This window comes from Mirounga leonina, unplaced genomic scaffold (genome assembly GCF_011800145.1).
Source record: "Mirounga leonina isolate KUSES-001 unplaced genomic scaffold, KU_Mleo_1.0 Mir_154, whole genome shotgun sequence".
Classification (NCBI taxonomy): Eukaryota; Metazoa; Chordata; class Mammalia; order Carnivora; family Phocidae; genus Mirounga; species Mirounga leonina.
Genome location: NW_023270389.1, coordinates 652,757 through 679,451, shown reverse-complemented (window position 1 = coordinate 679,451; position 26,695 = coordinate 652,757). Strand labels below are relative to the sequence as shown.

At 56.0% G+C, this 26,695-nt stretch overlaps 1 protein-coding gene across 1 annotated transcript in view; it reads right to left on the bottom strand.

Annotated features, from left to right (window-relative positions):
- IL6R (interleukin 6 receptor) overlaps positions 1-26,695 on the bottom strand; it is a 41,335-nt gene that overhangs the window by 13,775 nt on the left and 865 nt on the right. The window contains exons 3-8 of the mRNA XM_035009569.1: positions 26,657-26,693; positions 10,395-10,643; positions 9,856-9,979; positions 7,803-7,984; positions 7,349-7,515; positions 6,761-6,902 (exon numbers count right to left, since the gene is read on the bottom strand). Of these exons, the coding sequence (XP_034865460.1) occupies positions 6,761-6,902; positions 7,349-7,515; positions 7,803-7,984; positions 9,856-9,979; positions 10,395-10,643; positions 26,657-26,693 (901 nt within the window). The remainder of the gene's footprint in view (positions 1-6,760; positions 6,903-7,348; positions 7,516-7,802; positions 7,985-9,855; positions 9,980-10,394; positions 10,644-26,656; positions 26,694-26,695) is intronic.

The window sequence follows — 26,695 nt, the reverse complement described above, 5'->3', positions numbered from 1 at the left end:
GTTCCTCCCTAGCCAAGAACAGGTAGACTCACAGCAGGGGTGACTGAAGGATGAGCAAAGGGTACGGGGCACAAACGAAAGCGAAAACCAGGAGATGACCCCAGATGGCCACTGGACCCAGGGCCTCCCACACTCAGCCACACTCAGCATCATCTGTGGCCTTTGGGGTCCCATCCTTGACCTACAGCCTCAGAATCTCGGGGATGGGACCCAGACATCAGGGGGTTTTAAAGGCTCTCCAAATCCAGAGAGATGTTCAGTTAGAAGGGGAGACCCATCCAGTTTCTACCCTCAGCTCTGATCCCCAACATGGCATGTGGTCCAGAGAAGGATGTTTAACTGTTGATGGCTTAGATTTCTGGGTATAAGTGGAAATTTTATCTCAACCCAGAATGAATACAATTTTTCTAATGCATAAGAAAATTAAGTCTTACATAATAAGACTTTTTAGAAACTCCCGAGATGACCATGGGGACCCGATTCAGACCATCGTGTCCCCAGAGATGGAGGGTAAAGAAACTGCCGCATTGTTGTGACTATAACCATCTCACTGGGCAAAGAGACCCGGGCTCGAGGGACGTTAGACGACTGCTACTAGGAAAGCTAGCAACGGCCTTTGTGGGCAGCTCTCTGCCAGATCCAGGCTCCTGGGCCCGAGGCTCCAGCCCACCGCAGGCTCCCAGGCCCCCGTGTGGCGCTCGCTGTGAGCTCCATCTCACAAAGACACCGAGGCTCAGAAAGGGAGCACATATTTTTTTCTGTTTCGGCAGAAGTATTTCATATTTCCTAAAGCCTCCCTTCAGCTGGCATGTTGGGTGAAGGAGGGGAAGGAACGGACAGCCACAGGCCCCCGTGTGCCTGGAAGTGACTCGTGGCAACGAAACCACATCAACTGTAATGATCTCCAGCATTTACTGAGCGCCTACTATGTGCCAATCTCCCCACCTGGCATGGATCAATCTGTGTAGTCTCCACAACAATACTGAGACAGTATCATGATTTCCCCACTTTACAGATGGGGAAACTGAGGCACGGGAAGGTTAAAGAACTTGTCCAAAATTTTGTAAGAAACAAGTCTTTCAGGCTCTAAGAATGAACTTTTTTTTTTTTTTTAAGATTAACTTATTTATTGGAGAGTTGAAGAGGAGAGCACAAGCAGGGGGAGGGGCAGAGGGAGACAGAGAATCTCCAGCAGACTCCTGGCTGAGCATGGAGCTCGCCGATCTCCTGACCCTGAGATCACGACCTGAGCCGAGATCAAGTCAGACGCTTATCTGACCGCACCACCCAGATGCCCCTGGGCTTTTTTTTATTTTTAAAACCATCTCTAGGTTGAGCATTCCTCACATTCAGAGACTCTATCTTACTCATCTCTGTGAACCTAGAACTTAACACATCTTTCTGAAAAACTGTGTAGTTAGTAAAATTTCTATTATGGAGAAGCACTTAGGGAAGACTATTAGAAACGTTAAATGTAACTGCCGCTGTGTGTTTTCCTTGCATGGAATATTTCCAAGATTAGAGGAGGTATCATATTCATAACAAAATGAATGAATGACAAGATTAATAGACCACATGTGAGGGTTTTTTTCTTTTTTTCCACACGAGTTTTTAAAACTAGAAACTCATTTCTATCAACTTGAGGACAGGTTTGAGTTCATTTGCTTGGGTTTTAGGATAGAGAAATGCAATATAAAAGATGGCAGAGGACTTCATGACAGGTAAATGATCTTGGCCAAGACACTGAACATCTCCTAGACGTTCCGAGCAAGGCGGTTGGCTTCTTCCCAGACACACCTATGCTGAAAGGAGCGCCCGCTTGGCACATTAATATTTGCTTAAACAGTGACCTGACTCTCGGCATTAGGAACAAAGAACATAACGGGCCCTGGGGATGTGATGCCCAGCATGATGACCATGACTAATAGTACTGTGTATTTGAAAGTTGCTAGGAGAGTGGACCTTAAAAGTCGTCATCACAACAAAAAGAAATTTGTAACTATGCGTGGTAATGGATGCTAAGCAGACTTAATGTGATCACCATTCAGCAACATAAATATCAAATCATTAAGGTGTACACCTGAAACTAATACCATGTTATATGCCGATTACATTTCAATATAGATAAAAAATAGGGGGGGGCAGAGAACAGACAACATTTTTTTCTAACTGTTTGTATATTATGAGCAGTTCAGGGCAGGGCTCGGGGGCAGGAGTACAGAGAGGGAAACAGGAGTGAGCCAAGAATAAACAGAAAAAGAAAGAAAAAGAAGCGGAGGGTGGTGGCAGAGAGGTGAGGTGACTGGGAGAGAGGGACGAACCCCAGCGCCCGAGCAGGAAGGGGGCACGGGGGCGGGCTTCCGGCATAGCTTCCCACTTGGGGTTCCCTCACTGCTTCACACCTGCAAACCACCCGCCAGAAAGTCAATCACTGCTCCCCTCCGAGCAGACACCAAACCGTCAGGGAGGCGCTGCTCCTGGGGAGCAGTCAGTCACCCCCGCTGGTCTGCAGGGAAGCCCGCTGCTCTGCGGCCAAAGCGGAAAACCCGCCCAGAGGCCGCAGAACACCCACGCGGCCCACACGGCCCTCCCTTCTTTTATGAAGTAATGGTAACAGTAAATGTCAATAGCTAGTTTTTACTTAACTGTTTATGTCCTTACTTAGCAAAATTAAAAGTTGGCAACCTTATATGGTCCCCAAAGACAGTGGAATCCCAGGGCCCAGGACCTGGCGAGTTAGAGTGGCACACTGGTGACTGCGGCCTGGCCAGGTGTGCGTGCGTGTGCGTGTGCGGCCGGGCCGGGTGTGCGTGTGCGTGCATGCATGTGCGGCCAGGCCCGCTTCAGGCCCGCGGGAGGGCGGCAAGCAGGGGGCCAGGCATGGGGAGAGGGCCTATCAGGAGCGGCGCTGAGCGCAAGGGGCACAGTCTCTCCAGAAACGCGTGCCCAGGGGCTCTTGAAGGTGCAGACTTTCCCTCTTGGGACAGAAGCGGGGGGCTGGAGGGTCTGAGCTCAGGGCACCCCAAGGCCGCTCGGTGCTACTTGTTTCCTGAGCGTGGGTGAGCGGGTGAGCAGCATGTGAGGGGGTCGAAGGGTTTGTGAGCAACGAGACGTAACCCGCTTATCCTCATGGGCTTCCCAGGCCCCCGGCCCACGCTCTCTTTGCAGAGGGGCTCTGGGGAGCCCAGGCTCACTCAAGGTCACCCCGTGAGAGCTGAGGGAGGAGGGGTCCGGAGAAGCCCTCCCACTGGTGAGAGGGGCTGACCGGCCTCCACGCTGTGACCCTCCTCCCGGCCAGACATCAGGGGCGGTTCTCCACGCATCAGGTGCTGTCAGGGCTGAAGCCCTTGCTGGCTGCAGCGGCTCCCCCAGCCCTCTCCGCCCTCCACCCCCCACCCCACCCTCAAGCAGGCTTTCCAAGGTCCGCTGCACCTGCCCCGCCCGGTCCTGTGACTCTCACACCTGTGCTCCAGCCTCACCCAAAGCCCCCTTTCCACCTGCCACACAGACAGCCCATAATCCCCATCTCTGTGGGGACACTCCCACACACCCTCCACCACACAACTCAAAAACCTCCTCCATGAAGCTTTTCCTGCTCTCTCTGGGCCCCCCAGAAGCTGGGGGCCCCGCAGCCTGCCAACACCACAGTCGGGCAAACGCCCCCTGCACATTCCACAACCACTGGGAAAGTTTCTCCACATCGCCCATCCCACCTGAGCGGCTCCAGGTTGGAGTCCAGGTTAGTGATCCCGGGACACCCACAGCCTGCCTCCTGTCACCCCAGGAACGAAGCAACACTGCATCGCTAACACCCCCAACTGCGGATGCACCACTATTCCTGAAGGATGTTTTCTCTTTGCGCTCATAAAAACTTTTGCAAGGGGTCTCCGTCCTGGCCATCTTGGCGGTTGCCCTTGGGAGGGGGAACAAAAAAGTCACTGGAGTCAATCATCTGTAGGCTCCAACATTTCAGGAAAAAGGGACAGTATGTGCCCGGCCCCAAGCAGACCCTGAAGAGGAGCAGACAGGCAGAGACTGGTCGTCCTCGTCAGCACCTGCCTGGCCCGGGGTCACGGTGAACAAAGCACCATGCACGTCAGCCCACGCTGGGGCCCACCACGCCAAGGGCAGCTCGTGTGGAAGATAGCGCAGAGAGCACACCCAGCTGCTGCCGATCCAGACAAGTCTGCTATCACAAGGGGCAGGCCAGAACAGACTGGTAAAAAGTAAATCATGCAAAGTATTTCTTTAATAAAACTGGCCAGAGCTTGTTTTAAAAACAAACAACTCTCCGAAGGGAACAAGACAGATGACAGCATCATCCCCCCCGACACATGGCAGGGCTGAGGCTCTGAGAGGTCCTACAGCCTGACTCCCTGGTCCAGCATGCTTCCACAAGCCCCGTGCCCCCCAGAGGTGACCAACCCCACGCTGAGGCTGGGAGGCAGGAACAGCCTGCGTCTTCAGGTCCTGGGGGTTGGGAAGCCCACTGGTGCCCCAAACAGCCAAGGAACTGCACTGTCAGTAAAACTCACTAAACCTCACTCTCCAGACGTGCTCCCCGATCTCCAACCTCAGCCCCTCACATTAGCAACCCAAGCTCCTCTGACTCTGCCCTCAGCCGGCGGAGGGGCGGGGGGTGTTTGCGGGGGAGCGGGGGGGGGGGGGGGTGTGGGGGAGGGGCAGCCAATTTCTCTCTTGGGCATATTTGCCACTGGCTTTGAGGACCCCCCAAAACCACATGTGCACAGGATGGGGTTCTCAAATGCTTCAGCTGCTTATGGGAGGAGATACGTGTCCTGTCCGAGCCTCCGCGGGTCACTCCAACAAGGCACAGAAGCCTAGCGGCTCGAAGCTGAACAGTCAGAGACTGGACCCGGTGCTGGCCAGGTGGCCCAGCTGCACCGTCTCCCACTGTGGGGGGGATGTCAATAATTTCAAGAGGGACATCCACAAAGGAGACCAGGTTCAGAGGAAGGTGGCAGACAGGTAGCAGACCGGTGAGGAACCCATAGGCCATCCCACACAGCAGCCTGGGAAGAGACACCCGAGCAGACGCGGGTCCTCTAGGAATCCCGGAGAACTTTGGGAGAGCAGACCAGCAGCCTTGTCTCCAGAAGACAAGGTGGGGTTCACATGGGAAAGAACTTTCTTCTTGAGCAGGCATTTCTCCAAGGAAGACATACAATGGCCAGAAGCACATAAAAAGATGTTCAACATCACTATTCATTATGGAAATGCAAATCAACCTCACAATACCACTTCAAACCCAGTAGGATGCTATTATCAAAGAACAAACACACAAAACACAGAAAATCCCAAGTGTGGAGGAGGATGTGATCGGATCCCTGGGCATTGCTGATGAGAATGTAAAATGGTGCAGCCACAGTGCAAAACAGTGTGGTAGTTCCTCAAAAAATTAAAAATAGAACTACTATATGACATAGCAATTTCACTTCTGGGTATTTACTCAAAAGATCTGAAAGCAGGGCCCCAAACAGATACTTGTACAGCAGTGTTCACTACAGCATCAGCCACGGCGGCCAAAAAGTGGAAGCAACTCAAGTGTCTGTCCACAGATGAGTGGACAGGCAACACGTGGTCCATCGTGCACGAATATTCCTCAGCCTCAAAGAGGAAGGAAACTCGGACACTTGCTACAACACGGATGAACCTGGAGGACATCACGCTACGTGGAATAGACCCGTCTCCAAAACGCAACTACCGTTTGATTCCACTTACATGAGGAGTGACTCTCAGAGACAGAGAGCAGGTGGTCCCCTCCATGTCTGATGGGGACAAAGTTTCAGTTCTGCAGGATGGAGAGTTCTGGGAGTGGATGGGGGACGGCTGCACAACAGCAAGATTTTACTTAACACCACTGAATAGATACTTAAAAATGGCTACAGTGGTAAAAATTAAGTTACATATATTTTACCATGATTCAACATTTTTTAAAGACAAAGAAAGAACTTTCCAACAAAACGGAATTTTGGGGGTGCCTGGGTGGTTCAGTTGGTTAAGCGTCTGCCTTCGGCTTAGCTGATGGTCCCAGGGTCCTGGGATCAAGCCCCACATCGGGCTCTACCCCTTCCCCCTGCTCATGATCTTTCTCTCTCTCTAATACAGAAATTTTTTAAATCTTTAAAAAAAATTTCAGCAGTTAAAAAAACACATTAACCATGCAGTTACGAAACAACACATTTTTGGAAAATATTTGATAACATGAGAATGCTCACAGTATTCACACACACACACACACACACACAAATGTACTTAGAAAAATGAAAGAAGCATACTAAAATGTTCTCACTGGTTTTCTCGAGGTGGTAAAGATACTGATAATAATTATTTTTCATACATTTGTGGAATTTTTCATGTTCTATATCAAGCACAGTAATTTCAGTAATTCCCCAAAAGAAATTATTATCACCTTTAACATCTTTTAGTAACCGTGGTACACCAAACCCAGCTACAAATTCTTTGTGGTTCTTCCCATCAAGCTGTGGAGTGACTTGCCCCGCCTGCGCCTCTGTGGCCGGCAGGAAGCTGACGGCCACAGGAGAGCCGAAGGCCCCAGCTGCCACCAGCACCGCGAGTCGGACCTGCAGCTGGTCCCGCAGGTCCCGGCGGGAGCTGCCTACCTGGCTTCCTTCCAAAATCTTGAGTGGATACATGGTTGCTATTTCAGCACCGCTTTGGGGGTGACTTGCTACATGGCGACAAAGCTGAAACATCCGCGCCACGCCCACCACAGTACCTGTCCAGGGGGTGCCCGTGGCCTCCTGGCTCCAGGCGCTCCAGGAGCCGTGCCCAAACTCCTCCCGCGCCCGGAGCTGCACCACGTGCCGCATGCCTCTCCAGGCATCGTGGATGATGCAGTGGTGCTGGAGCTCCTGGACCTGCGGGCGGGGGCACAGCGACAGTGGGGTGAGGCCCGGGGGCTCTGGGCAGGCAGCCCTGGGCCACCCTGCCCTTCAGCGGCGTGCTCTCTCAGGTCCAGCGAGCGAGAGCTCCAGGCTGCCCAGAGACGCTCGGAGCCGCAGCGCGCGACGGGGCTCCCCTGGGCCCAGGCGGTGGAAGCTGTAAGGCCCGCCCACAGAACCCTGCGGGCCACGCCCTCACCCCGCGCCGGCCCACCTGCCTGCCGCTGCCCCGCGCCCTCTCGGACAGGCCTGGGATCACGGCTCCGATTTGCTGCACGACACAACTAGGGCTCAGGGGGAGTCGGAGACTCACCCAAGGCCTGCAGGCTGAGTCACAGAGCAGCACCCGGAGCCGTGTTCTCCGTTCCAGGAACCCTGAGCACCCCGCCACTTTACTGTCCGGAAGTAAAAGAAGAATTTACCATCCACGTGGTGAACGTCTTTGACCGTTCAGCCCGGTACCGGAGCTCAAACTGCAGCCTGTAGAAATAGGAGTTCCAGGAGGGGGGGTCTTTCCAGGCGACACTGAGCCAGCGGGGATTTCCGTCCACAGCAGTGACAGTGACGTTGGCAGGCGGGTCAGGCTGCACTGTGGGGGAGGAGAGCAGGCTCCCATGCGGCAGCGAGTGTGGTGCACGTCCCCCCGAAACAGGCAGCACCCCACCCCAGCGCCCAGACCACTTCCCCGTGCCATCTTGCCAGGGCCCCCGTCCGCCTGCCAGGCCCCTGGCAAAGGAGGCCCCAGAAGGCACCGGCTCAGCAAACCCGGCCCCGCCCCAGCAAACCCGGCCCCGCCCGGCCCCGCCCCCGCCCATCTGTGAGGGGCTGTCCGAGGGCTCGGGGCCTCCGGGCTGGGGTACGGGAGCGCTTACTCACGGATTCCGTAGCCCTCAAACGTGTGGGGTCTGCCGGACTTGCTCCCAGCACTGTTGCTGACGCAGAGGGACACGACATACAAGGAGTTGTCTCCCTCCGGGACCTCCAGCAAGCAGGAGAACTTGCGGGACCCCTGGGCATACGGGCACGGCTCCTGGGAGTCCCCCAGCGGGCTGCTCCGGCTGTGGGCACAGGGTGAGGGCAGGCTCGCCACCAGCATCTGCCCTTACTCAGGGTGGGCGAGGGGAACGGGGACAAAATGCTCCACACCCAGCAGCACTTAGTAGGTCTTGTGATTTCAGTCAATTATCCAACCTCACCAAGCCTGTTTTCTCATTTGAAAATGGGAATATTAGTAATACCCACGTCACAGGGGTTTGTTAGGGTTCACTGACCACGGAGTGAGACATCAAGGTTACTGCCTGGCCCGGCCAGTCAAAATGCTGAGCTGAAAAGCACACTTGGCCCCTGAGGCACTGGATGGGGGAGCCTCCCAGCCTCATCCCAATGCAGGTGCCGCAAGGAGTCCAGAGAGGCCCCATCCCCAGCCTCAAGCCTCTAACGAAACGCCTTCCCCCGGGGGACGAGGACAGCCAGTGGAATAGCCTAGCACAGGGCTCGCAGGCTCCCTGAGGAGGTGGGAGCATCTCCAGCCGATGGGCCCGGAAAAGACTCCTGGGTGGCCACAGATACTCAAGGTGAGTCAGACGCGGCCCCACCTGGCCCACTTACGACATGTGTGGGCGCGGGAGGTGCTGCAGCCACTCATCCTGCCGCTGGGGCCACAGATCACTGCTGACTCAGGTGTAGACCCTGGGCCCAGAACAAACTCTTTCCCTCTGGGCAGCCTGCTCCTCCGTTCCCAGGGGGAGTTAGCGCCTCCATCCCACTAACGCTGAGGAGGTGGGTCGCCAGGGAGGGCTTGAGGATGGGCGTCTCTCCAGCAGCCCCAGTAAGTACCGAGCCCAGGGCAGGTGCTGGGGAAGAACGGGTGAGCCAGCCCGGTGGGGCGAGGCTGTAACGTGCACGCACACACCTCTTCCCCGGGGCCTGCGGACCTCCCCCCGCCCAGGCACAGGGTCCCTAGGTGCAGCTCCTCTCCCGCTTCCTCAGTCCAGGACAGGGGAGGTGTGCCACCCGAACCGGCTTTCTGTGGCTAGTCTGGGCGGCCACCAGCCACGGTGCAGGACACCCTGTCTGGGGACAAACACCCTCCAGGTCCCAGACAATTACACCCACAACCCAGCTTTGGGTTCTGCAGGGTTCCAGTTCTCCCTATGGGCAGCGGTGCCCTTTGCAGATGAACAATGTGCACAGTTCTGCACGGAGACCAGGCCTGACAACTCTCTGCAGACAGACACCATGGAAACCAACCGCCTGCTGAAGTCACTGCTCAGATTTTTGACACTGACTACCCACAGCTCAAACTCCATTACAGACACCCAGACGGAGGGGCCCTGCGCTGGGGACGGAGGCTCCTGTGTTTTCTGCAGCTCCCTGCTCCTCACAGCCGTCCTGGGCTCCTCCCAGGCCCAGCGGTGTCTTGGGGTCCTACACCCGCCCTCTCCCCGCCCCAGTCCACTGCTCTAAGGCCTGTCTAGGGGAAAGAGCCTGACAAAAGGCTCCCACCATCGAGACTACTGAGGAGCTCTTGCCCTCACAGGGGGGCACCTCTGCATCTTCTTCAGAGCACACCCCAAACCTGACATTTTGGATAAACTCAGACAGACTGGGATCTGATTCCTAGCGGAGCCACTTACAAGCAAGATGACCTTAAAGCAAGTTCATGGATGGCTCAAGCTCAGCCTCTCCAGCTGTTAAACAAGGAAAACGACACCCCCTCCTTCCCCAAGACTGTGTGGTCATGAATGCAGCACCGTTCTCGGTAGGTCCCCCACTCCCTCCTCCCCATCCCAAAGTGATGACTTCCCAGTGATGAAGTCTGGGAACCACTGGCCAGAAGCCCACTTGCTGTAGTGAGAGCCGTCAGCCCTCGAGGGGCCTCAGTAAGGATGGAGAAGACGGGGACACACAGCCCGGCCCAGATACTCACAACTTCCTCACCAGTAACGTGGCCCTGGTCGTCGGGGAGGGTGGGCGCCGAGGACCCCACTCACAGACTACCTTGCTGAGGGGACTCTTCCGGAAGCAGGTGAGCTGGGGCTCCTCAGGGGGCACTGAAGGGAGAGCAGAGCCGGTGTGAGGAGGGAGCATAGCCCTGCAGCCAGCCAGCCCCGAAGCCAAACGGCAGCCCCCCACACACACACTCACACAATCTTCCCAACAATGGTAAGGTAATAAAATTAACCATATTGACCACCAGGGACACTGGGCACAGGGGTGAAGCTGGGAAGGAGGAGGAGCACCCAAACCCCGGCCGCAGGCTGTTACCCGGGCCTCTGCCCTAAGCACTCAGGCCAGGGGGAGGGGGGTTCCCCATCAGGCAGATGCCCCCACCCAAGAGGAGGCTCCTCCATCTCACTGCTGGCAGATGTCAGTGGATCTTTCCCCAAATTTGTTGGGCCAAGGAAATAACAGGAGTTTAAAGGGACAGCTGGGACCTGTCTCCTAGCACTCTGAGCTCGCACTCACCGTCCACCAGCAAACGCACGGTTCCGGCCAGGCGGCCGTCCTGGTAACATGAATAGTTTCCGGAGTCACTGAGCTGCACCGACCTCAGAAGCAGCCTCCTTCCCATGGCAGCCCAGCCGCTCTGGTGTGAGCCTGCCACACGGTTCCCCAGCAGCCAGTGAACAGTGGCCTTGTCCCCCGGCTCCCCGCCTGGGCAGGTCAGGGTCACACTGGCCCCAGGCAGGCTGGTCACCGTATCGCTCACCACCTCTGCGGAGGGAGAAGACACTCGGTAAGCCTATAGCAGCCTACAGCAGCCGGGAAGGACTTTGCTTCTGATCTGGGAAGCCAGGGGCTTCAGAACCACACGTCCCTCAAGCCCATCCGCTGGCCCAGGCCACGGCCCCCAGGGGGCCTCCGGAAGCCGCCCCTGGCCACCCGACTCCCTCAGTCAGAAAATCCTTGGGGCTCCTGGGTGGCTCAGTCAGCTAAGCATCTGCCTTCGGCTCAGGTCATGATCTCAGGGTCCTGGAATCGAGCCCCGCGTCGGGCTCCCTGCTCCGGGAGGAGTCTGCTTCTCCCTCTGCCTCTCCCCCACCCCATAATCACACACTCTCTCTTTCACATAAATAAATAGAATCTTTTAAAAATGCATAAATAAATAAAAATAAATTAATTTCTAAAGAAAAAGAAAAAAGAAACCCCTCAGGGGCCTGCCACTGTCCACAGCATGAATTCCAAGCATGAGGCCTGGCTCACAGGGCCTTCTGCCACCCATCTCCCCAGCGCTTGCAGGCCTCATCTCTCCCCACGCCCCTCAGAAGGTACAGAGCCCCTCCCCCGCCCCACACGACCTCCTATGTCAGGTCTCAGCCTCAATATCCCCTCCCTGAGGCCTTCCCTCACCCCCAGCTGAATCAGGCTGCCACCAGGTGCGGTCTTCCTCACCCCGTCACCCATCACACGCTGCCATATACCAAGTCTGTATCTGTCTTCTCTCTGAGACTCTAATGCCACAAGAATTGACACCCTGTTTTCTTGTGTTATATTTCAGTGCCTGGCCCACCCTCTGGCACATGACAGGGGCCCACCGGACACACGATGGGGTAGTGACTGAATGAATGCACGCAGATACCCAGCTGGGGCTCACAAGATGCAGGACTACATGAGAAGTCTCAGGATCCCTGGAGCGTCACCATAGGTGGCCCATTTTACAGACAGTAAGACACAGGGGTCTGCCCAAGGTCACCAGTAAGCTTGCTGCACAACTGGGGTGTGGCCCTCTGTGCAGGGACCCACTCCTGTCTATGAAACCTGTAGGACCACGCTATTTTTGTTCTAGGGAGCAAATTAGAAGGTAAAAAATAAATGTGCTCCCTACCCCTGAAAAATATCATGTATGTGCTACTCAAGGAAAATAATATTGAAAATTAAAGGAACAGGTAAACTTTTTTTAGTATAGGTTAAATAGAGTCACAGAATTTGAGATAAAACTAGTCTAACCAATTAATTAAATGAGTCCACCCAGCTAAGGGAATCGAGGCCAGTTTTCATATTAAGCACACTTGGCCCTTCAAACGATTTATTAGCGAGGAGCAGCAATAAATCTGGCCAAAGATTTCAGAAAAGCCCAGCAGGAACCGCCCTCACCTTCTCCCGAGCTCCCAGGCCTGGAGGGCCAGCATCACCGTGTCTGACCTGCTAAGCCTTCTTGCTCGGGAGGACTTTATGTCACACTTGGCAGGCTGTCCTTCCTCCCGCCCATCCAAAGTGGCAGTCAGAGGGACTAAGGGTCAGCGAGCCCTCCAGGAGGAGAGCACCCCCAGAGCGACCGCTGGACACAGCTCACGGCCTTCAGGTGTCCTCCTCACTTCACCACGTGGAGCCTGATGCCCGCCCCCCGCCGGCACCCTCTGCTCTGAGGCTGGCAGCCTGGGGACAGGGGCAGGGTAGCCGCCGGTCCTCGCCGGGTTTCTTCACCAGAGTCTTGGGCTCTGGATGAGAAAGGTAGTTGAATCTCACCATGCAGGGGATCAATTTGGGCAGGTTTCTTAGACCCCTTGGCCTTGATGTTCCCTCCCTCTGTCCTACATTCCACAGATATTCGAGAAGGCGCCCAGCGGCAGGTGCCAGGGAGGAGGACACCGGCAGCAGAGAGACCCTGCCCTCAAGGACAGGAGACGCATTCCCCACAGCAGAACGGGGACACAGGAACCACACTTCCCAACAGCAGCAAAGTCCCAGCCCCCCGAAGCCCAGGTCCCCTGAGGGTGCTTCCCTGCCCAGATGGCTTGAAAGGGCTCTGAAAAGCCCGAATTACAGCACACCCTTCATATGGAATCCTCAATAATATATTTCCAGCGTTTCAGATATGGTTTTTAAAGATCCTCCCAAATACTGAACACACACACAGTAACACATGTAATACACACAGAAGTTAGGAAGCATGAGACACCCCCAGCCCTCGCACAGCCACTGTCCCGGAAGCCCTGCCTTGGCAGTGTTAACAGTTGGGGTGCCACTGTGCTTTACCTTTGACAATAGGTTCACTGCGCACAGACCCCTAATTTTTTCTTGGCCTTGACTGATTTGGAGGCTTTATATAGAAGGTCTGTATGTAGTCTGCTGGAACGTGCTTTCGCCATTCACTATGGCTCTGGGACTCACCCACCTTCATGCCTGCGATACTCCACTGTTCACTCTAGTAGTTCTCCTGTCCGCGAGGGCTGGGTGGCTGCCAGCATCCTGCTGCACCAGGGTGTGGCTACCAACTTTCTCACGTGTGCTCCTGGTCATTTGCCCAGGCTCTCCCGAAGCAGGACTGCCAGTCCCAGTGCCCGTCTCACGTGGGTCCGTTCCTTCCTGACCAACACGCAGTCAATGTGTGCACGCCGAGGGGCACCAGACGGGTGCGTCTGGCCCACAGAATGAGTTCCATCTGTGCCCGATGAGGCTCTGTTTTAGAAGACCCGCCTAACCTCTGCCCCTGAGATCAAGCCACATGCTCTATGCACGGAGCCACCAGGCACCCCATCTTTTGTTCGTTTTTTTAAGATTTTATTTTTACCACCCAATACTTCTGATCACCGTATCCATATTTTTACTTCTCCATTTTCCACTCGCTAAGGCAGCTCTAAGGATAAAAGTTAACACAGATGTCAAGCTCACGCACAAACTACCACCACTGTAGGAACTAAGACAGAGATACCGCCGAAGAGGACTGTGCTGGTTGGTGCGGAGCTTCACGATCCCTCATCAGCTGATGAGCGGAAATCAGAATTCACCAGACACAACAGACCCAGCAGACACAGGCAGGTTGCACGAAGGTCCACACATGGCTCATCCTTTCATTGACGCTTTACCCAGCCGTGACTGTGAGACAGGGGCTCCCACTAATATTCATCAAAGAACTCAGCGTGTGCTTAATGCAGGTTTAATGTAGGGTGCCCGAGAGGGACTCCAGGGACAGGGCCTCCCCACCGGAAACGGCCAAGAGTGCTAGCCACAGATGACACAGGGGTCTCAATGGTGCTGCTAACCCCCCCTCGCGCCCCCCACCCCCCCAAGCTGCACAGCCCGCCGCCACAGACCAGAGGAGTGGAGGAGTCGGGAGGAGTCTGCGGGGATGCCGCAGAAAGAAAACAGGAGCCTGGAGCCAGAGGGAGCTCTCTCCTGCTTCTGCACTTGCCCGTTCCAGGAAATTCGCTTCTCTGCCCACCTCCCTCCCCCAGTTCAGACGGAAGCTCCTGCTGTGTGCAGTGACCAGCCTGATCAACAGCAGGGTTGTTCCTTCCCCGCTGGCTCTAACAATGACCAAAGCACTGGGGCAGCTCAGAGAAATTGCAAATCAAAAGGCTTTTTTTCTCGTCCACAAAAGCAGAGCTGGGGGAGCAACGTAATGGCCACTCCCTCGGCCAAGTAGCTTGAGTAATGGTTTTCTGAATCTTTAAAACTGAGTCACTATTTTTTTTTAATGGGGAATGATTAATTATAAACCACCCATTGGCAACTATTGCTTGTCCCAGCCCTTCTTCAAAATGTGTTTCTTCCAGGGCTGTCCGGCTAGCTCAGTCGGTAGAGCATGCAACTCTTGATCTCAGGGTCATGGGTTCAAGGCCCACGTTGAGCACAGAGGGTTAGTCCAAAAAAAAAGCGTACAAACTATGTTTTTTCGAGAACCTGTGAAGAACACTGTGTTAACTATGCTTCTAAAAGCACTCCGTGCAGGCTGGTCAAATACTCAGGAAAGACCCCAAGAAAATAATCGTGCTGATGCCAGAATGGGCAAGGCTGTCCCTCCCCACCCGGCCACCACTCACCGCTGCTCCCGACCATTCTCCGAGCCGGTGCCCACAGCACCCGCGTGGCTGGGCGGGAGCCTCCGAGCGTCTCCTTGAAGGGAGGAAATGATGTCCCCAGTGCCCTCCCGGCACCTCTGCCCACCTCTCCAGAGGGTGGGACTGGAAGTGATTTCTTTCTCTTCCTTCCATCTTCCCGCAGTTTTTAGATTTTTCTTTTTTTTTTTTTTAAAGATTTTATTTATTTGACAGAGAGATAGAGAGCACAAGTAGGCAGAGGGAGAGGGAGAAGCAGGCTTCCCACAGAGCAGGGAGCCCGATGTGGGGCCGATCCCAGGACCCCGAGATCATGACCTGAGCCGAAGGCAGACGCTTAACGACTGAGCCACCCAGGTGTCCCAGTTTTTAGATTTTCTATAAGCTGTATTATTCTCAGAATGAATATATATTCGTTTAAAACAAAGAAGCAACATAGCCTGGGTCTGTCCAAGTTATTCAGTCTCAGGAGGGAGAAGGAGGTGGGGCAGAGCACAAGGGAAGCCAGGGGACAGGGGAGGGTGAGGGTGGGCTCCTCAGGACAAGCCCCTCCAGGTCCGAGAGGGTTCACCCGCCCTTGGGCTCCGTGCCCTGTTACTTGTCACTTTCGCTCTGCTCTACAGCCCTTCAGCTCTGCTGGCCAGGTCCCCTGGTCTGCACAAGGTCATGGTTCCTCCCTATCTGCCCCTGCTTGTCTGCTCCTGGGTGGCCCCTTCTTGCTCCAGCCATTCTTCCAGATGCATCTCCATGGCCCTCACTCCTGGCCTGCACACTCTAGCACTGAACAAAAAGCACGCAACTCAGCACCTGTCCCCGAGCAACTGCTCTGCTGTCTGGGGGGCAGGTTGCAAGCCTGTGCCTGCCCTTCCTAAGAACGCAAGGGTTTCTGCGCTCCATCACGGGCAAGGCCAGAAGTCCTCACTTGGGGAGAATGGATAGTCAACACCACTAGGCACCGAGTCCTCTTCCTCTTGTCCATACTGTAATGTCAAACCGCACGAAGCCCAGGCCATCCCGAGCTAAGGGTCCCCAACATGCTGAGGCTCCAGGGAAGGGAGATCTGAGTCGGGGGTCTGATCAGTGGAGTGCCCCTGTTCCATCAGGAGCCAAAAAGTGGAAGCCCACGGGGGAGGGGGGCACATGGGGTCCTCAGAGGGTGAGACCTGCCTCTTCAGAGGGAAGGGCACAGGCTCAAGGCCTCCAGCCCCAACAGGAGCCAGTCCCGCTCCTTCCTTCTGTTTATCCTCCAATCCCCTTGAGAATGAGCCCACTGTCCCCCCAGCTCCTGCATAAAGCGCCCTGGAGGCAGGAGAGGGCCGGGGGGGGGGGGGGGGGGGGGGGGGGGGGGGGGGGGGGGGGCAGTCAAGGACTGGGAGCCTTCTTTGTTTGTCCCAAGGCCAGTGTCAGAAGCAGGACAGCACTACCCTGCACCCCAGCTTCCTGCAAAGACAAGGGTTCTGAGGAGGATGAAAGCACATCACCTGGGACCGAAATCAGAAGTGTCCACTCCTGAAAACAAAGGTCCCAACATCGCCTCCCTGAATGCCAAAGCACTTGGTGTTGGGTCTCCCGGCCCAACGCTTACCGTGAACTATGCATCTAGGAGTGGGGACAGCCTGGTGTGGAAGGGACAGGAGGCCCAAGTCCATCCCCAGTCTTGCCACGATTCACAGGCAGCCTTGGACTCCTTACAGAGCCGCTGGCCGAGCCCCTGTCTCTTTCTCTGTGAAGCGAGCATTCGGACCCCATTCCTGCCCCTAGCATCTCACCGTGTGGAGTCCTCAGCTCTCAGAGGTCAGGAAGCACGTCTGTGTCTGTTCACCTCAGACAATACCAGCTTGAAAACATGGAATTAATCGATAGGTTTATTATTCTAATAGTTGATGACTTTGGTTTGGAGAAGGATGAGAGCCAGGTCCCGGTGCCCTCAGACAAACGCTGCTTCTCTCCCTGGAAAGCGCTAAGGGAGGGCAATTCCCACAACATCCCTGCCTCCCCTTCCTCGACAGGAAGTAACCCCTGGCAACCAATCCCACACCTGCAGGCCCCTCAGGCCCAAGCCATCCCAGTCTCTGGGGCGCTGGGGCCCCACCACCTCTGGGGACTCTGCAACACAGCCCTGGGAAACGGGGCCCCTCCCCGTTCTGGACCTCAGGTTGGGTGCCAGAAACCCAAACAGCTTTGCTGTTTTTCTACTTTTTTCCTCTTCAAATAAACTTGCAAATGTCAATAATCAGAAAAACATGCACACGGAGACATATTTCTCAACTCTGCCTGCAGTTGTTCTTGCCAGCAAAAACACGTTCAGCTTCCCGGCCGCACTTACGTAAGTGGTGAGCGAGCCGCCCAGCACACCGCCACTGAGGACGGGCTTAGTGTGCACCTGCCAATCCCACAGCCCTGGCTTCTGAGCAGGGACTCAGGTCTGGCTGACGGGCCACTGGCAGCGCGGGATGCACTCCAGCCTCTCGGGTTGCAGAGGCCCAGGATTTCAGGAGGGGTCAGAGAGAAAACGGATCCCTTCTCAGCAATAAAGACCTTCAGTTGAAGGGAGTGGCTGCTGAGAAGTATCCAGAAGGACGTGGGTCCCTGTGTCCAAATGCAGAATTTGGTCCTGGGGAGCCTAGAATACGTCCCCAGTGCTCTCCATCTACCAGCTGAAACACATTTCCTGATTTCCGTGTAATAATCATAATGCTCATTAGCCATCATGAGCACTTAGCATGCCTGGTGATTCACCCAGGAGCTTGCTGCTCCTCACAACCACCCTGCCAGGAAGGGAAGCTTGTCCCCGTAGCATGATTGAAGCGCTGAAGTTCAGAGCAGTTCAGGAACTTGCCAAATTCTAACAGCTGGTGAGGTGGGGAGTCTGCATCTGCTCCAGCTGAGAGTCTCTCTGCCCCGGGGCAGGTGCCTCTCTGGGTTCCCCTGGAGCTCCCCCCGAGCTCCCCCTTCTCTGGGCTGCCCACCACCTGTCGGTTCCTGTTCATCTCCTGCCTTTCCACCCATCACAGAAGCTCCTGGAAGGGAGTCCTAGGTGTGAGGGAGGTGCGGGCAACAGGCCTCCTCAGGCACACCCTCCACCTGGAGTCAGGGCCCAAGCACCCTGACCTTCCCTAAGGAAGCAGTGTGTGACCCCCCTCCCCCCCACACACACACACTCCTGCTCTCACCAGGTCACCCATTCCCGTGCCTAAATGCCTAAAGTCCCCAGGTCCCAGGGAGAGGTCAGGCCACAGGCTCTAAGCTGAGGCCCTGCCCCTTTCTCTAACTCAGCCCCCAACCCACCCCCCAACCCGCCTCTTTCCAGCCCCACCTCCCCAGACCCTGACCCCTGCCGGCAGCCCCGCCCCTCCTCTCTCCTGTTTGCGGTCCAGTACCTGCTTGTATTTGCCTTGTATTTGGCAGAGTTGGTGTTTACCTTGGCTCCGACGGTGGACTACACCCTGCTTGGGGAGAGGAGGCTCCTCAGGACCCATACAAAGGAGGTGCTGGATGCTGGCTCTCAGCCCCGCATGGTGACCAACTCCAGAGAAAAATGTGTAATCCTGCCCCAGAGGCCTCAGAGGTAATCTGCTGGCCAGGCCCGGAAGGTCTGGCCAGGTCACCTCCCCGAGATTATCACCTAATTAGAGGGAAAGACAGGGAAGGAGGGCAAACAGTCCAACGGCCCCAGAGGCCCAGTGAGATTGACTCTGCCTCGGGCCAGAAAGGGGCTGGGCTGGGGGTGCTGGGCAGAGAGTCACCGAGGGGGCTGCAGCAGGCTAGCTGGGGCCCGGTGCCCGTGGGTCGCGTGGCCGGCCGGGCCGTGTCCACCTCTTGGCTGGCCCTCCCAGAGCACAGCCGTTCCCATCTCTGAACTCAGCCTTGGCGGGAGCCTGGCCCGCTGGAGGCGGGCGGTGTCTTCTGCTTGCCCGCAGAAGGTGCTGCCTGGCGCCTGGTCCCAAACGGTACCCACAGCCCACCCCCCTAGACCTGAGGAAGCTAACGGTCTGAAGAGCCGCAGAGTGGTGGTGGCGGGGTGGGGCGGGGGGCGGATCGCCCTCTGCTCCTCATCTGAGTGGTGGCCCTGTGGGCGTGCGCTTTGTGACAATTCACCGAGCTGCACTTATACGCTGAGCGCTCTTGTCTGTGGGCGTGTGGCGCCGCCCGCACATTTGTATGAAGGCCCCCAAGTCAGCTCCCGAAGTCCCACGGCTGGCCGCGCTCGGGCCTAGGACACGCGCGCACACGCACCTGCGCGCACACGCACCTGCGCGCCTCACTGGTCCGTCCAGCTCGCCCCGGGTCCCCAGGAAGGACGCAGTTCCCAACGGGCGGCAGGCAGCTGTGAAGCCTGGAGCCCCCCTGCCTGGGACACTCTGAGACAGGAAGACTCGGCACTGTGAGTGCTCCCTACACCAATCTGCAAAGTCTACCTGATCCTAATAAAAATACCAAAAGGAACTTTTTAGACCGCGACAAGCTGATTCAAAAGGAAAAGTCAGCAAGGGCGGCCAGGATGATTCTGAGGCAGCGGAGGAAGGAGACAGGGATGGGCCCGACCAAACCTTAAAGCAGTATGATACCATCACAAACAGACGAAAGCATGGAACAACTAGAAATGGCTCAGAAATAACAATAGCCGAAAATTGCTTAGTCTGCACTAATGAACTGCACACTTTCAAATGGCCAAGATGATAAATCTGATGTGTATTGGGGCGCCTGGGTGGCTTAGTCGTTAAGCGTCTGCCTTCGGCTCAGGTCATGATCCCGGGGTCCTGGGATCGAGCCTGGCATCGGGCTCCCTGCTCAGCGGGGAGCCTGCTTCCCCCTCTCCCTCTGCCCCTGCTTGTGTTCCCTCTCTCCCTGTGTCTCTCTCTGTCAAATAAATGAATAAAATCTTAAAAAAAAAAAAAATGTTGATGTGTATTTTACCACAATCTTAAAAAGTAGCTCAGTCTGAGCCCTGGCCACACAGAGGCACGCACATATCCCAACCCGATCCTCCCAACAGTCTCTCAGAGGAGGAGGCCGGTGACACTGCTAGTCAAGGGGGATCCTGGGTCAGACCCAGGCAACAGGCCTCAGAACGAGCACTACTAACTACGCGCTATGCCGAGAAGCAGGATAAACCCAAGCATTTAAGCATTTGGCAGATTTGAAAGGTCACTTCTTTAAAATCAGTGGGGGAGGGGCGCCGGGGTGGTTCAGTGCGTTGAGGGACCCACTCTTGATTTCAGCTCAGGTTGTGCTCTCAGGGTCATGAGATCGAGCCCCATGTGGGGCTCTGCACTCAGCAGGTAGTCTGCTTGAGATTCTCTCTCCCTTTGCCCCTCCCCACTCTAAGTAAATAAATAAATAAAATAAAACCAGTGTGGGGGAAATGGATTATTCAATAAACTGTAAAGGGACATTAGGTTATAACTGGGGAAAAAAAGAGTCACACCTCATGCATCAGTCTATGATAAACTCAAAATGGATCAAATATTTAAATGTAAAAGACTCTTCAAGCCACCAGAAAAAAAAAAAAGAATAATCTTTTAAAATAATATTAGCATAGGGAAGATCTCATTAAGTATGCTACAACACCTAGACATCGTAGCGATTGGTAAGTTCAACTACATTTTTAAAAAATCTGCACGGCAAACACCATCTCCCCCAAAAAAGTCAAAAGACAAATGACGAACCAGAGAAAAATATTCATAAATCACATCATAAAGGCCTAAATTCCTTAATACATATAAGCAATAAGAAAAAGACCAACAACCCAAATTTTTTAAGTTGGCAATGAATATGAGCATGCAGTTCATAGAAACAGGTTAAGCAAATGTCTCTTAAACGTGGAAACATATAATCTCACTCAGATAAGGTAAATACTTCGGACAAAGGTGTAGGGACCCAGGCATTCGCTCACTGCCGCTGGGGGTCCGAATTGGTGCAGCTTCTATTCTCTCTCAAAATCACAACCATACACGGCTTTCGACCCACAGACTCCCCTTTGGGGAACTTATCCCACGGGTGTTCTCACACCGTGGTGTCATGAGTGCTGTGTGGTTGTTCCCCCCACCGCTGCCCGTCACGGCAAGACGAGAAACAAGAAGGTGCCCGCCAGAAGGAGATGGGCAACGGACTCTGCGTATCCACGTAATAAGACACCCAGACATTAAGAGGAAACTCTTTATCTGCGCTCTTTCCTAGTCCACTGTGTGGTCAAGAGGCCAAGCACAGGGCTCAGACCCGAGTTCCAACCGCAGGGCGTCACTTAGGAGCGATGAGGCCTCAGGCCAGCTTCTCAGGCTCTTCAGATCCCACTTCCCCATCCGTAAATTGGAAATGGTAAGACTACGCACTTCAAGATGCTGTTGTGAGGCTCACATTCGATAATTAAGGTTAAAACCCCAGCCTTATTTTTCAGACGTATCTAATCTCTCATGAAATATGAGCAATTGGAGAGAGAGAGAGTGTGCAGGAGCGGGGGTGGGGGAGGGAGAGGGAGAGAATCCCAAGCAGACTCCACGCTGAGGGTGGAGCCTGACTTGGGGCTTAATCCCTCTACCCTGAGATCACAACCTGAGCCGAAACTAAGAGTCGCCGGCTTCATGGACTGAGCCGTCCAGGCGGCTCGACAATTCTTATCGCCACCACAGGAGTGTGTCTCCAGTCTTCTGCAGGACAGTCCTCAGGCTATAGCCTCCCCTCCTCCCATCCCAGTGGGCTCCCAGAGTCAGTAACACCCATCAAGCCCCATTAATTTTGTGTTGGAAGTCTTGCCTGCCTAGGCTTGAAGCAACCTGCCCCACACTGGGGGGGCAGCAAGACACAGGCCTGGAGGGCCCGACCCCACACAGAACCAGCTGCCTCCCCCAGGGCAAGCTCCCTGACAGGGACTGGCACTTGCAAACAGCCCCATGGAAAGGGCTGTGGATGCATAGGGGGGAGAAGGAGGTGTGCACGCGGCCTTCTGCACTGTTCAATACTTAAGACAGGCAGCAGACCCTGCCTGGGCCACGCCAAGGCGTGGTGTTGGTGAGCCTCTGCTGTGGATGCTGTGAAGAGCGAAGGTGACCTTGGCGTCACTGTACTTTGCGGGCGGGGGGTAGGGGTGCACTCAGCAGCACATGTGATTTAGTGCAAATAGCAGGGTTCAGAGCTGGGCCTGTCACTTCCTTGCTGTGTGATCTTGGGCAAGTTGTAACCTCTCTGAGCCTGTCTCCTCTCGCCCACTCAAGGACTGTTTCAGCAGCTCTCACCTCCGCCAACCTGCTGTATCATTTCCATCAGCATGCAAGCAAGCTGACAGTTCAGTCATCTTTCTAGAAATCCCTTTTCTTGACCCCACTTTTCCAGCGAAGGCACACTCCATTTCTTTACCCCCTTTACAGCTCGCACCCTCAAAGAGCAAGCAGCCTGTGCCTGCCGTTCCCAGTTTCCCTGCTCCCATCCTCTCGTGAATCCACTCCCGGCAGCCTCCGGCCTCCACCATTTCACTGACACCCCTCCTGTGAAGGTCACCAAAGGCCTGCCTGTTGCTAGGTGCGCTGGTCGGGGCCCAGCCCTGCTCTTGCCTGGCCCCCGCCCAGCAGGACACCGTGGGATGCCGTGGACTGCACCCTCCTCTTCGACAAGCTGTCCTCCCTGGGCTGTCAGACACCAGCTCTCCTGGCTCCCTCCGACTCCACCAGCCTCAGCTCCTCCTCCTCCCCGACCAGCCTGAGAAGGGTGCGCTGGGGCCTCCTCGCTCCTGTCCCCCAGCTACACTCACCTGTGTGAGGCCAGCCATCTCAAGGCTTGGAATGACACCTGCCGTTAACCGACTCCCACAGTCACACCTCAAGCCCAGTCCTCATTCCCAAACTCCAGCTTCCTGCATCCAGCTCCTCAGCGTCTTCCCGCTGGTTGTCTGATGGAAGTCTCCATTCCAGTATGTCTGGAACTGACCTCCTGATCTTCCCCTCTAACAAAACCTGCCGGTCCTGCGGTCTGTCCCACGTGCACAATGGGTCTAACCCTCAAACATTCGGCTCCGTGCTGAGTAGAAGCGGTGCTCTTCTCTGCCCGCAGTTATCATAATGGCCAAGTAGAGAGGGAAGAGCAACGGATGCTTTTCAGGAAAGACAGCTAGGAGATGGAGGGACACAGAGAACAGGGGCTGGACAGGCAGCCTGGATGCAGGGCCTCAGGGCCACACTGCTAGGGGGAGAGCCCCGAGACAGAGCCGGCAGAGGGCAGGTCGGAGCGGGGGGAGGGGGGCGGGCGGGGGGGGCCTGCTGAGGACCCGGCACCACGCTGGAAAAGGCCGACTCCGCCAAGGACTGCAGACCTCGTTGGATCTCAAGCCCAGAGGAGAGAGTAAAGCACACAGATTAGTTACCCAAAGGAAGCCACCAGGGCCTCGTCAGACCAGAGGTTAAAAGCCTTCCTTTGCCACTCCAGCCCTCAAAGATTCTCTTTTAAAGACTCCTACCTTGATGGCAGCTGATGACATGACATTTAGCACTTCCCCGCCCAGCTGGTGTCTAAGGGGCACTGAGTGTCCACACGGAGCCCTCGGCTCCAGAACCTAACGGGCCCTCAGTATCAGACAGGATCAGACTGCTAAAGGGGAGGCTGGAATTTCCCTGCCCAAAATGGGAGTATAAGGAATCTCTAAAGAGCTTCGTATTTCCTCCAGGCCTTCGTCCAAATGTCACCCTGTCCATGAGAACATCCCAGGCCCCCCCTCAGAAAGGCCAGTTCCACTGCCCCTACATATGCACAGTCCCAGGCTCCCTCCCCTGCTGCATTTCCCCCCTTGGGGCTAGCAACCATCATGTTACTATTTAACTCACATCTCCATCAACTGAAGTGCCAGGGAGCCAGGGATTTTTGTCTGTTTTGCTCATTTTTGCATCTACAGTTCTAAGAATAGTATCTGGAACGGTCAAAATACTTTGCTCAAATGCGGGAATTATTAGCTACTCGAACCTCAGCACGCGCTCTGCACGAGGGACTTTTCTATACCTTCTCTCCTTTCATCTTTACAACCACCAATTAAGTATATAATTATTTATATTTTCCAGATGAGGATGGTGAGTCTCCAAGAGGTAAACTCACTCACAAAAGCTCACATCATTTCTACACGGCAGGGTTGGGCAGAGATCTGTCCAGCTCCAAGCCATGAGCACCACCCGTGATGGTGAGCTGTCCCCACGCTGTCCCCCGTGCAGAAGACGAGGTCTGGAGAGGGGTAAAGGAAGCTGCAGCAGGAAAGCTGGGGCAGACACAGGCCAGTGTCGAGCAGAACTTCCCAAAGTGATGGAGATGCTCTGTCCGTGTCCAGGACGCTACCACTACTCACACACTACAGAGCAACCAAGGAACTTACATTTGTGATCTGACTCCATTATAATTAATTTAAATGGAATAGCCACACCTGGCAAGTGGCTACTGGGTCAGAGGCACGCAGGCCGGGTGGGACAGGGGAAGGAGGGTGCATATTTACAGCGGTGAGCACCCGGTTGCTTCGTGTAATCCTCACAAACACCCAGCACCCGGAGGGTGTGCTGACCCAGTCTGCCGAGGTCATGCGCCTGCCACCTGGGGTCTGGTTCCTCCGTCCGTCCCCATCTCCAGACAATTTGTCTTTGGGAAGTTGGTACCACAAAGCCTCAGACAGCTGGGTTTTCTCAGTCCCTCTCAGGGATTTACTGTTGGCCATGTTCAAGCTCCTTTTAGGGTGGAGTCTGGGTGGCTGGTCCCACAGAGGCCTCATAGGGCTTTACACGGACTCAGTGTTTGCTGAAATGAATAAACAAGGGCAGAGCCAAAGCGGGGAGAGAGATTTCTGGCAACTGGAAGTCTGAGGGGGGAGGGCCTTCCTTCAGCCTCTCAAGCACACACGTGAGCCAGTCATCCCCAGGCCAGCAAATCACAAGCATGTGTAGAAAAGGACACTTCCGAGCCTCACTGCCAGATCTCTCTCTTCAGTAAATCTGGGGTGGGGGCCAAAACTTAGCCAACACAGACACGAATTCTGATACAACTAGATCCAAAACTGCCCTTCTGAGAAATACTGATTTCGGGTGAGGCCAGGAACGCAGGTAGGCACTGGGGGCAGGAAGAAGTCGCCTAAGGGAAGTTCAGAAGTCAAGACAGGTCTTTGAAGAGACTTAAAGCTGTATGTGCTTGTTTGTGCCCCGTCGAGCTCTGCAGAAGGCGGAAGGAACCTGAGTCACCCGTGTCCAGGACTTCCACGCCCAACACCTGACTCCCTGCCGGTCAGGGCCCCCAGACAGCAAGCACACCTGGGCAGGCTGTCAGCTCTTGGGCACGTGGGCAGCCACTAACCGCGAGGCAAGCGCGCCTCCCGGCTAGGCGAGCCCCCAGCCTGGAGAACCGGCGGATTTCCCCTCACGCAGCATCAGCCTCTGCTGCCCCCTCCAAAGCGGGACAGTCACAGTCATCTGCGGCCTGCTTCCTGGACAATGTCTTTATTTTTATTCCCCAGCTTGTGGGCTGAGTCTGTGTGGGTGTGGGAGGAGAGCTGGGTATTTTCTACTTCTCTGCATTTTCCTTCTGAACTGGGCTTTCACTTCCTCCCCCAACTCTCAGTTCTGCCTTTCCTGGGCTGTCCGGGCCTCGAGACCACCTCGCCCGTCCCTGCAGACCACCAAGCAAATAGAGACTGACGTCAACGGGCTGCCCCTTGCACTGCCTTGCAACCTCTTAGGAGCCAAAGGGTAGAGTCACTACGGCAGGAATCCCCCTGGGGCAGGTGCCCTGGGGTGTGGTGTGAGGAGCAACCGAGGCAGCCAAGGGATCCTGAAGCCTCATCCCCGCCTTGCAGGCCTCTGCACCACAGGGGGACTAGCCCAGACCTCAATTCCCTTCCCCTGGCCCCTTCTGCCCCAGCCCTCAGCCAGCAGGCATGGCTCTCAGCTGGCCCCCAACACCCCCCAGCTCTGCCTGCAGGGCTAGTTCTACATTTGGGAGTCTTGAGGGTCTACAGCACTGGAGCCATGGAAGGGTGGGCCTCCGCCAAGGACCCGACAACCTCCCATCCCAAACTCTCTGAACCTGTCTCCTCTGGGACAAAGTATATTTTAGATCCAGCAGAGGACCGGGATACAGGTGAAGGTACCTGAGGCTCCAATCAACAGTGACTGCTCCCTGCAGGGGTCACCGTGTGCTCAGAACCCCTTTATTTCCCTCTGCCCAGAGCAAGGGGGTGTCACCATCCACAAGGCAGAGAGCCCATCAGCCTGTAGCCCTAGAGTCCTCTCTCCCATCAGAGAGAGAGGTCAAGCTGAGGATGTTTGCCCAGGACAGGAGCCAACTGTTCCCAGAAGCCTTCAGGCTGCTCCTCACAGAAGCCCTCGGACCCTAAAATTAACCTCTTGAGAAGCAGTGGCCGCGCTGGGCTAGAGGAGAGCCTGGACACACAGCTGGGCATGCTGCCAGAGCCGGGGAAGGGCCCGGCTGCCAAGGGCTGACTGCAGTCAACAGGGGCAGAAGTGCCCACTGCCCTCCGCCTCGCCCCTCCTCTCCTCGGGAAGGAGCCCAGGGCGCGCCGGCCCCAAGACGGCCGCCCCCCACTCGGGTTAAATTCCCACGCGGGGGCACGCGGCTGGCTCGCGCCGGGGTCCGCCGAAGCGAGGGCGGGCGGCGCTCCGGGCCCTGGGGGCGGGGAGCCCCTGGCCCCCAAGGCGGACGGCGCGAGAGGCTCTGGTTCGCAGGCCCCCCGGCGGGAGGCCCCGGCCCCGCCGGACCTCTGCCCCTTGCGCGGGCTGGTGGGGGCGCGGGGAAGGAGGCTCGGACGCGGCTCCCCGAGAACACGCCGAGTCCGCGTCCGCGGGCGGCCCACGGCGCAGGACGCGGAGGGGCGCACAAGCCGCGCCGGGCGCCGCGGGGCCTCCGCGGCCCCCGAAAGGGGCGCCGGCCGCCCTTCGCCCGCGCCGCCCGCCCTCCCGGCGCGCGCCCCGCTCTTACCCGGCGCGGGGCAGCCCGCTGCGGCCGGGGCGGCCCCCC